Consider the following 12,476-nt stretch of genomic DNA (forward strand, 5'->3'; position numbering starts at 1 on the left):
GCATAGGCCATATTCGAATTCGCGATATTTCGCGAATATATGGACGAATAATTGTGATATATTCGCTAAATTCGCATATTCGTAATATTCGCAGCATATTTTCGTATATGCGAAAATTTGCATATGCGAAACTTCGCATATGCAAAAATTCGCATATGCAAAAATTTGCATATGGGAAAATTAACATATAAAAAATTAGCATATGTGTAAATTCGAATACGCAAAAATTAGCATATGCTAATTCTCGCATATGCGAAAATTTGCACGCCAGTCTAAGGGTGCATGCACACTACGTTTCTTCAGATACGGGACCATATACGGCTGGGGAGAGTCGGGGAGGGGCAACCGCACGCTGCCGTATGCGGTCCCGTATCTAATGTATTTCAATGAGCGACCAGAGTGAAACGCTGCCTCCGGTCGGCTCCGTTTTGGCCCGTATACGGTTTCCTGACCGGACCTACAAACGTAGTCAACAGTGTTTTTAGGTCCGGTCGGGAAACCGTATACGGGGCAAAACGGAGCCAACCGGAGGCAGCGTTTCACTCTGGTCGCTCATTGAAATACATTAGATACGGGACCGCAATCGGCAGCGTGCGGTTGCCCCGCCCCCGACTCTCCGCCCCCCTCTCCCCAGCCGTATACGGTCCTGTATCTTAAGAAACGTAGTGTGCATGCACCCTAACACAGTAGTTTTAGAGCCTTCTTTACACCACACAAGCTGGAAGCAGAGAGGGATGATCGCTGTGATGTGTACTGTGAAAAAAAAAATTAATAAATAAAAAAAAAAAGAATATTCGTAATTGCGAATATATAGTGCTATATTCGCGAATATTCGCGAATAAAATTTGCATTGCGAATATTCGCGAGCAACACTACACATCACAGCAGGTGTCAGAAGTGACACTTGCTACGATCTGTCTATTAATGCAGGTACTAAAGCTCCCAGCATGGAGCTAAGTGTGCTCCATGTTGGGAGCAGTAATACCTGCAGTAAAGGAAAGATCACAACAGGTGTCACTCCTGACACCCACTGTGATCATCCTATATAATGTGGGATAGCGCACAGCCGCTCTTCTCTGGTCCCCTGCACTGCCATATATATATATATATATATATATATATATATATATATATGAATTATTCATCATTCCCGCAGAGAGTTGAACCATCTGGCCAATCACAGCTCTGTGCGGGAAATATGAATCTGTGATGTGAAGAGCTTTACATAGCAGAACATAGTGGAAGATCGCGCAGAGGAGCGGCCGGCCACCCGCATCTATACATTATATAGGAGGATCGCAATGGGTGTCAGACCCCGGGGCGATCTGTCTATTAGTACAGGTACTACTACTCCCATCATGGAACAGTCTGTTCCATGCTGGGAGAGGTAATACAACCTAAAAAATGTAATAAAGAAAGAAAAAAAAAATGAAAAAAGCTAAAAACACACACACTTTATTATATCGATTCACCGTGAATTTATTTGGATTGAATCGATTTTTTTCAAAAAATTAAGCGAATCAGCTAATCTCTAATTATATGTATTTTTGTGATAACCATTAGAGAAAATTTTTTTTATATTTTTTGGAGAATAAAATCCTGTCATGTCACTGCAGCTATTGCCTGTGTGTGTCTGGGCAGGGACAAAATACAGTGGGCAGGACAAGCAGGGCTATGTGTAAACTCCTGGCTTGTCAGCCTGCTGTATGAACCGGGGGCATATTCTGGAGCTTTACTGCACAGAGCCCTATTTATCCTGACTGCACAGAGCTCTGCTTTTCCACAGTGTATAGATTCCTGTAGAGATGAGCGCATTTTTGAAAAATTTGATTCGGTCAATTTGCGGAATTTTCCAAAAAAATAAGTTTTGGTCCAAATTTATTTGCACCGAATCTCTATTAAAAATGACTATTTCTGGCCTACAGAGAGCCTCAATAGGGGTGTAGAACACTTTGCCTTGCTGCAACACCCATAGGGTGTGTTCTGGGTTAGTGCAATAATACTGTTATTCAGTATGACATGAAGATTAGAGGCGTCGTTATTAGAATCACTGTCGCAGAAAGGCACAATGACAGAGCCTGGAGGTGGCATCAGTATGAGGAGACCATATAATTGCTGAATGACACAGTGTGGAGGTGGTGGCAGCATCAGGAGAACATATAGTGACTGAATGACACAGGGTGGAGATGGCGGCAGCATGAGGAAACCAAATTTGGAGGTCTTGAATGCGTGACACAATCACATTTAGGAGGTGATAGACTCTCTCTTTGCTTTTGCTGAGAGAGACTAGATGGATTATTAAGTGCAATGCCCAGGGTCCGCTAGGCTTCAATGACTGGACCGATATGTCCCCGTTTCTTCACAAAATCTAATTTCCTTTATGTAAGAATACACCCGACAGTCTCTAAAATTGCTTAACACTTTAATAGTTCATGTTTGTATTTTTATCTATCTTTACTTACTTTAATTAGCATTTCCGTTGCATAAGCCGAGTTTGGCTGCGCAAAAGTCCAGCAGATCTTCAAGGTATGTTGGCATGGTCATGTCAAGGTATGCCACCACCTGCTGGTTCAGGTCCTGCTCCAGGTCTACCTGCTGCTGATGAGTTGCTTCACTATGCGGGTGAAGAAAGCTACTCATCAGCGACTGTAGACTATAGGCTGCTGCTGATGGAGATGGTACTGCTCCTGCCACTCCACCTCTCCCCAGCAGCCATGGCAGAGGAAGGTGAGCCCAGAAAGTCCCCCTAGTCAGACCTGCGTGAGGATGGACGATGGCGCAGATAGGCATCAGCCAACTGACTATGTAGGATGTCTCTGTAGTAGGTCAGTTTGTCCTCCCTCAACAGGTTCCTCAACAGTGTCATCTGCAGAAGCCTGAACGCTCGCAACACCACTTCCCACGCCACTCTCCTCATCACTACTTGCCCGCCTAGCGGAGGAAGCAGTAACTAGGCCCTTAGGACTATAACAGTAACAAAATGGTACACCGCTTAGATGTACGTACTTGGTATGCACTTATGAGGGGAGTACAATGCGCTCCAGTATGCTTAAAACAGTATTTGTCTAGGCCTTCCACAGTAACTAGGCCCTTAAGACTTTAACAGGAGCAAAATGGTACACCACCTATGTACGCACAGGTTACACTTAATAGAGGACATTACGCTCCACTTCTCAACCAGTATTAGGCACTTATAGCAGGGTATTGTGGCTTTTAGTGCTCTGCTCACCCTAACTGTCTGACTACACGTGCTGTGTACTACACCCTAAATTGCACTCTTTCTCTCTCCATTTCTCTCCCTTCCCTATCAGTGCTTCTAGGCTGTATTTGGCTTTTCTCAGCAACTAGGCCCTTAAGACTTTAACAGGAACAAAATGGTACACCACTTAGATGTATGTACATTGTATGCACTTATGAGGGGAGTACAATGCGCTCCACTACGCTTAAAACAATATTTGTCTAGAACAGCAGCAGGTGTGTACTTTTGGCTGGCATTTCACAGTAACTAGGTTCTTAAGACTTTAAGAGGAACAAAATGGTACACCACCTATGTATGCACAGGATACACTTAATAGAGAACATTACGTTCCACTACTCAACCAGCTTTAGGCACTAATAGCTTTATTTATGACTTTATTTTAGGGACCCAAATTTCTACGATACCTAAGGTCCATAAAGATGCCAAAAATCCTCCTGGTAGGCTGATCGTTTCAGGGATTGGTTCTTTAACAGCTAACTTGTCACACTATATAGATGTTTTTTTACAACCATATGTCAAACTCACACCCTCCTTCGAGACACAACCCTAATAATACAAATAGTCGAGTTCACTGCATGGAATCCGGATTGGCTTCTGGGCACGTTAGATGTAAACTCGCTATATACAATTATTAATCACAAACAATGGATAGAGGCAATAAAACACATTTTAACCACCAAAATGGACCTACACGTTGATCAAATTTTATTCATTTTAGAGGGGATAGAATAAATTTTATTTCATAATTATTTTTTATTTGGGACAGATTTTCATCTTTAAATTAACGGAACAGCCATGGGCACCAGTTTTGCCCCCAGTTATGTCAATTTGTTTATGGCTAACTAGGAAGACACTACCATCTTACCCCTACTGGGCAGCAACCTGGTGTCCTGGCATCGCTATATAGACTATATATTTTTTTATCTGGAGAGGGACTAAAGAAGATCTAGACTAATTTTTAACTATGCTGAATGTCAACGATTTAAACTTAAATTTTACACCGCACATTAGCTCCCCCTCAGTTGAAATTTTAGATTTACTGATCACATCCACAGAAGAGCAATTAATTTGCAGTACCTTTCGGAAACCATTAGCTAAAAAAACAGCTTTATTTTACACACCAGTTGCCATCTCCCTCAACGGTTACTTAATGTCCCCAGTAGCCAATACCGTCAAATTAAACGTAACTGCACCATAACTGAACAATTTGAAAAGGAAGCCAAACAACTCACAGAACAATTCATTGAGAAAAAATATCTAGTAGACAACCTTCTAATTTCATTACATAAAGTTCGTAAATTAGATAGGATGACATTTTTTGAACCTGCAAGTACCACAACTAACCCATTAAACTTAAAATTAATTATTTCGTACAACACACAGCATAAGAAAATAGAGGGAGCCATCAAACGATGCTGCCCACTATCATGCCAAGATAAATTGTTGAGGGACATGTTACCAGAAAGACCCCTCATTATTTACACAAAAGCCCCTAATTTGTCAATAAAAGTAGCCCCTACTATAAGACAGAATCCGAAGACAAACAGTAGAGATTCCAAGGTAGTAGACTTAAATGGCTTCTTTAGGTGTGGACAATGAACAAACTGCAAGGCAACGAATTTTCCCAAAAAGACAACCAAGATTAGTAGTACTGCAAATGATTTCCAGTTTGAGATAAAAAAAAAATCCTGAATTGCATGAGCAAGGGAATCGTTTATGTTATAGAATGTCCTTGCCATAAACAGTATATAGGCAGGACATCACGTGCTCTAAAAACACGTATTCTTGAGCATATATATAATATTAAAAAGAAGAATGACAAACACCCCTTGTCCTTGCACTTTCATGCAGAGACTTTAATAACAGCAACCCTTATCAGCTTAGATATTCAGCGATTATGTCAGTCAAACCGGACTGACGTGGGGGAAAATACATAAATAAAATGTCCAGAGCAGAATCCCGCAAAAAATTTGAATTTGAGTCATTAATGCCGAGAGGGTTAAATTCGGACTTAAAACTGTTTGGCTTTTTGGACAATTGAAGAGGAGGTTGGGCCGACCTGAGGGTCCATCAGGTGCAGGCTGTTTTACCAGAGCTCTGATGGACCCTTGGGCGGTTCCCTGCCTCCTATCCCTCAATCAACATTACTACTTCCACATACTAATTTTCATTCTTAATTTTATTTTTCTTCTTTATTTATTAATATTATTTTGCTTTATTTTTTTATTATATATTTTTTATTTTATTTAAAAAAAATCCTCTTCATCTTCATTTATATGCACTAAGAAAGTTTCTTCTCATCATTTCTCCTCTTGATGTCCCAATCTATTATATTTTTGTGTATATACATATCCTTTTTTATACATATATGATTTTGACACATTTTGTCAATATTATTTGTTATATCTCATTTCACTATTTCTATTTTTGCATAAGCTTAATTAGACTGCTAACTAGTGTATTTTCATTATTTTCGTTACCTAATTCTCTTCATTTTCTGTTTGTATTTTTCAGCCACCTATAACCCAGGTTGGCATTTATTCCATGTCTGGTTTTCACTCTAACCTAGATCAATTCTAATTATTTGAAGATGTGCTTCTAATTAGTTGAAGATGTGCCTATATATACTTGGTAGCTAGTCTCCTTCCCCCTTTTTTCATTACTATAGCTGCTGAAGAAAGGTTCTATGGCGATCCTGAAACTAGTCCAGCCTGAATATTACTCGTATTTCATCATTGCCCAGTGAGGTCTGCTGATGCCCAGCATACTGCTACAGGTGCCTTGGATAGATAGTGCCCTGTCAATCAAGCACCCCTCGCACTCAAAGACATGAGGACACTGGGGCTACTTATACCTGCCGCAGAGCAGAGGTCCACACGTCTCCGAGGATCATACTGCTGACAGTACCTGCATGCTGCTGCAGAAGATCAGTGCTGGCAAGAAACAACTTACAGAGCCCCTGACATCAGAGTTGTGCTGTCAACTCCAGGAGTTGCAGGATCGCACCGCATCGATCCACACTCCCGTCTCCCGTGATCGGTGGGATAGATGAGAGGTGCACAGCACCGCCGCACTGTATACTGTGACATTATTTCTAACTTGCTGAATATTACTATCAATTGCCGGAGCAAAGCGCATTACCAAATTCCTTGCTGGAATTAGCGCTATTCATCTTGTGAGGACAACAGAATGTTTAATCACCTGAAAGTGTAAAACATTTATGTGCATGGACTACAAGTGGCACAATGCCCTACTAACTTTAATATTGGATTTTTATATATTTTTACACTTGATTTAAGCAGCAGTTCCCACGGCACTATATGTTTTACCTATTTCCTATTATTACTATCATTATTTCATGTTTTAATCATTATTTTTATATAGCTAGAGGTCAGCCACAAGGGCCCTGTGGCTTTTCAGATGGCTATATATTTTATGTATTTTTATATTGTTATTTTTAATAAAAATATACTTGAGATATTATATCCATGTAACTTTGAGCACCATCATTCTTTTCCTAATAGCAGGTGATTATGGCTTTTAGTGCTCTGCTCTCCCTGGCTGGCTACTATTAGCTTTTCAGTTGTTGTACACACCAGTGCTGCAGCACACAGTCGCTGTGTACTACACCCAAAATTGCACTCTATCTCTCAATCTCTCTCCCTTCCCTACTAGTGCTTCTAGGCTGAATTTGGGCTTGAGGTGAATCACTGTTGTAATACACCCACAATTGCACTTCCTCTCTTGATCTATTTCCCTTCCCCATCAGTGCTTCTAGGCTGGATTTGGGCTTGAGGTGAATCCCTGCTGTAAAAATGCTTTTCTGTGCAACACACACTGCTCTCTGTCCCTCTCTCTCTGCAATAGAACGCTGATGTGAGTAGCAGCAAGATGGCTGCCGATTATATAGGGCTGTGACATCAAAGGGGTGGCTGGCTGCTGATAGGCTGCATGCTGCATGTGATTCAGGGACATCCCGCCTATCCTTGTTCCCGCCTTCCCAGCATTCCTTGCCCCATGTTGGGATATGTGGAGCCACCATCTTAGATGCCCTGGAGCCTGGACCGCACTAAATGGAGTTTAATGATGCGATTCGTGCAAATCGCGACGATATTCGCATTAGTTGCGAAGCAAATTTTCCATGAAATAATTTGGATTTGTCAGATTTGATTCGCTCATCCCTAGAGTCCTGCTTGTCCTCACTGCACAGAGCTCTGCTTTTCCTCAGTGCACAGAGCCCTGCTTGTCCTCATTGCACAAAGCCTTGCTTGTCCTCAGTGCACAGAGCCCTGCTTGTCCTCAGTGCACAGAGCCCTGCTTGTCCTCAGTCCACAGAGCCCTGCTTGTCTTCAGTTTACAGAGCCCTGCTTGTCCTCAGTGTACAGAGCCCTGCTTGTCCTCAGTGCACAGAGCCCTGCTTGTCCTCAGTGTACAGAGTCCTGCTTGTCCTCACTGCACAGAGCCCTGCTTGTCCTCAGTACACAGAGCCCTGCTTGTCCTCAGTGTATAGAGCCCTGCTTGTCCTCAGTGTATAGAGCCTTGCTTGTCGTCAGTGTATAGAGCCCTGCTTGTCCTCAGTGTACAGAGCCCTGCTTGTCCTCAGTACACAGAGCCCTACTTGTCCTCAGTACACAGATCCCTGCTTGTCCCGCCCACACTTTCTGTAGTTTGTTTCTGCACAAAGTCAGGACTTTTTTCACTCAAAAATATACACATTTTTTTAACCAATGTATATTACAAATTAATAAATGTTATCTTTTTACATTATATAAAAAGGTTTACCATATGCCCTATTGCCGATTTGCCCTATTTTCTTTGAGTTTGGAGAATATATTAAATTGGCTGTAATGCAATAATTTTATTACATCCTATGAATTTTAAATGAAAATCTGCCCTTTAATCACATATTGATGGCTTTGTTTCGAATACATTGAGGCCATGTACAGAGGCTAAACTATGAAAATGGTGTCAATGTCCTAATGCATCTGGACCCAACTGTATAATACTAACCAGTTCAGTCAGTAGTACCAGTAAATCTTAAGTAGAAATGTAGAGGGCAATGTAAAATAGTTTGCGCATTTATTTAAAACTTAGGGAACCCTTTGAATTATGTCATGGTAATCCACGCTATTTAAGCTTAAGTCTTTCCTTATTACACCCTGTTTTATTACCAGACATGAAAAGGTCTGGTGCACTTCATTTTCTCTGTAATAGCAACAGGATAATGTGAACGATAATTTTCATAATAGCAGACTCTTTACTTAATGAGCAAAAACCTGGGAGGAAAGAATTTAAGCCATTCACATGAATGAAAATCTGGCAATTAAACGTAGAACGTTGAATTGTTTTGTAATTAAATTTACATGATATCTTAAAAGGCTCTCATTTGGCTCTTTCTGTAAGTCCATGGGACCACCACTCTACACATCTCCTGCAGATGTGCTCTTGTGAATATATGACTATACTAGTGATTGTTGGGGCTGCCAGTGGTGGCGCCCCCTGCAGTCTAACATTTAGCATCTATTCTACAGGTTGGTAAGATATGTCATTAGTGGAAGAACAATTTTAAAGGGGTACTCCACTGGCCAGTGTTCGGAACATTAATGTTCCAAACGCTGGCCAGTGAAGTACCCCTTTAAATGTTTAAAGATCCATGTTTAATTAGAATTTACCAGGTCAATTGGCAAACATTCAAGTTTTGGATTGACTGTGGTCAGTAACTATTTCTAAATAGGTTTTGAAAGAAGAGTGGCAATAGTTTAAGGAAACATCAAGTATTGATTGTAGGGGTTGAATGTCTGAGACCCCATCACTTGCTGAACCAAAGGAACAGAAGAGCACAGCTACTACCTTCCTGAGGGAAGCTGAGCGCAGGAATGGGCACAGAGCTCAGTTGAGTGCTTCTGCCTCTTTTTAATCAGGCTGTATACCCTGTAGACCCCCACCAATCAAATCTTTTGGCATGGGACTATAACAGGTCAGACATTTTCTTCAGTAACATTGACATTGGACTTGCCAGCTCTCCTGGCATACCTGCTTTAGCAAATACCTGATTTTCTCATTATATAACAATGGCGGAGCATCTTTTCATAGATCTCTGCGATGTGCTGTTTCTTAGTTATTTTTCTCCTGGAAATAAATAAATAAAGTGACAATTGGCTATGTATATGGCTATTCATGTGGCTTGAGTATCTTCAAGGTTATTCTATGGACCATTTCCCTCTGTGCAGGTGCTTGTGATGGCTGCACTACCTAGTATTGGTCTCTAGATACAGCACGTTATTATTAGTATTATTATTTATGAGGAAGATTTTATTGTGCACTCGGCCAAAATGGACTAATAGTAATGAGCAACTTATTAGTTAGTGATACAGCTTGTGGTAAAGGCAAGCAGTCAGAGGTGTAGCTTGTAGCTTCTAGGCCCCAATGCTAAATCTGCAACAGGGCTCCATTTGCCAATTAAAATACTGGTGTCTTATGGGGCATATGTGTTTTTGGGCCCCTTTAGGCACCAGGGCCCCGGTGTGACTGCTACCTCTGCTATCTCTATAGCTACTCCCATGTAAGCTGTGTATAGAACACTGCCTGCTACAGTGTGTTAATGGTGTTTATGGTGGTTGTTAGAGAGCTCTTTTCTTGACAACCAGCTTGTATTAATATGAGACTGATGTCACTGTCTGACATTTTTTAGCTATTAAAGGGGTATTCCAGGAATTTTTTTTTATTTGACTATGCCACAGGGGCTGAAAAGTTAGTGTAGTTCATAATATAGTGTCTGTACCTGTGTGTGACGGTGGTCTCAAAATTCTTCTATGATTATCGCCCCAATATTTATTTTTAACAGCATACAAAATGACTCATGTCTCGGGATTCCTCAGGTTGCAATGCATCGAGACCTGACATCACTAGTCAGGTGATCAGAGGGAGCCTATCCTGCTTGAACTTTGCAACAGCTCTAGGCTCCCTGGTTAGGCCCCCTGGTTAGAAAACATTGTGTTTCAATGGGTGTGGTGGCTGATGTGTGGGAGGAAGCAAAGTGACCTCAAACTTTCAAGCATGGAACTATGGGATGTGGAGTTTAGAGAACCAAATGCAACAGGAAATGCCCAGTTCTGGCAGGTAAGTCCTAAAATCACCTTATGGTGGATAACCCCTTTAATCATATTTATGGCAGCCAGATGAAAATGTTTCCATATGCTGTTAGCTCTTTCTGTTCACCATACACACATCTGACACACCGATATTGAGATTTCCATTAACATGCTGTAATTGTGTCAGCCTTACCTCCAATAATGAGTGTTATTCCAGCCACATAGCAGATTTTTAACTTAATGTGTGATTCATCTGTAAGGAATTTGACACAGTCGAGCCCCAGGAGAAGGAAAATGAAGCCAAATCCTGCCAGAATATCTGCTGTTATCATAAGACCACGTGCTGCAACCAATTTCACTGGAAGATGCAGAAAAGAACATCTAAATTTCAAAGGAAAATCTACAGTATAAGATAGAAAATAACATCTAAAATTCTAAGGAAAATCTACAGTATAAAGGCTCATACTCCAGTTTGCAGGAATACGCAGTATAAAAAACAGATCATGTCTGACAGTATAATTATTGTTCTTTAAGAAGTGTGACTGTTGCAGTCTATGCTTCCCTCCTGATATATTGCACTTTAGAAAATTACAGCAAGTTTAGAGTCTGCTCACATGTATAGAGGAATAAGGCTGGATCAGGGCCAGGGGTGCTGGATTAAGGAAGGAATAACAGTTTATAGCTTGTAGTTTGGGAGATTCAGTGCCTTTGTGGAATTATGTGAGGGGTCCCAAGGCTAACATAAAGCTTTTAAGACAGCAATGGCAATGATAGTGAAAGGAAACAAGGTCAATGGATCAGCAAATTAAACACTCAGACACTCAGAGAAGACCAGTTTTTACTTGTAGAATATGATCTTCAAGTTGTTTGTAGTGTTGTAAATTACTGACTAACACGTTCTAACATCCATTAAAATGCCAGAAATGTAAAAGCACAAATTCCTCCACCATAACCACGGGATTGAGAGGCGCTGGACACACAGATTGAAAGGGATCTCAAGTTTAATCACCATTGACGCAACGTGTTTCACAGTAAGACTGCTTCATCAGGCAATGACTGATGAAGCAGTCTTACTGTGAAACGCGTTGCATCATGGGTGATTAAACTTGAGACCCCCTTCAATCTGTGTGTCCAGCGCCTCTCAATCCCGTCACTACGGTGGAGGAATTTGTGCTTTTATATTTGAAGTTGACTTGGAGCTGCTGCCGACACCCTTAACATCACTCTTTTCCATAGTTACACTTGGTTGAGTGTAACTCTATGTGGTAAGCACCACTTTTATTTTACGTTTTTGTAAAAGTGGTACAAAAATAGAAAAGTATGTAACCATGGGTAACATTTTAATCATATTGTCCCACAAAGTAAGCAAAACATGTTATGTTTACCATAATGTGTACAGTGCAAAAACGAAGCCTTCCAAAATTTACTAAATTTCGGGGGGTTTTTTTCAATTTCTTTTACACACATAATCCTCTTTTGAGTTTGCCATACCTTTCATCATAAAATGAGTGATGTCATTACAGAGTAAAATTGGTCATGCAAAAAACAAGACCTCACATGGGTCTGTGGATGGAAATATAAAAGAGTTAAGATTTTTAGAAGGCGAGGAGGAAAAAACAAAAATGCTAAAATACTAATTTTCTTTAAGGCCAAAATGGGCTGTGTCCTGTTTGGTGAGGTGACCAGCTCTAGGATATTTTTTCAGGCTCTGATTTTTCTGGGCCCCTGTGCTCTTGAGAACTCTCTCTTTTATACCTTTCTCTAGATCTGTGGCTCCACACAATTCCTGTCTCTGAGCTGTACATGCAGGTCTTTCCACCTCATAGCTTAGTTTTTGCTCTGATATGAATTGTCAGTCAGCTGTGAGACCTTACATAGACAGGGCTGTGTCTTCTATATTATGTCCAATCACCTGAATTTACCACAGGACACTACAATCAAGGTGTCGAAACATCTCAAAGATCATCAAGAGGAATGAGAGACCATAGAGCTAAGTTTAAAGTGTCATAGCAAAGAGTCTTCATATTTATGTCCATGCTAAATTATAATTTTTCTAAATTCTAAAAATATATTTTCACATTCCCAATATCGAATGTTGAGTGCAGAAAGATGGAGAAAAATAGATT

The 12,476-nt window shown here is 40.7% G+C and overlaps 1 protein-coding gene across 1 annotated transcript in view; it reads right to left on the minus strand.

Moving 5' to 3' along the window:
* Positions 1–12,476, minus strand: part of CLDN16 (claudin 16) — an 80,252-nt gene that overhangs the window by 14,636 nt on the left and 53,140 nt on the right. The window contains exon 3 of the mRNA XM_056565431.1: positions 10,544–10,708. Coding sequence (XP_056421406.1) covers positions 10,544–10,708 — 165 coding nt within the window. The remainder of the gene's footprint in view (positions 1–10,543; positions 10,709–12,476) is intronic.

Source organism: Hyla sarda, chromosome 3 (assembly GCF_029499605.1).
Source record: "Hyla sarda isolate aHylSar1 chromosome 3, aHylSar1.hap1, whole genome shotgun sequence".
Lineage (NCBI taxonomy): Eukaryota > Metazoa > Chordata > Amphibia > Anura > Hylidae > Hyla > Hyla sarda.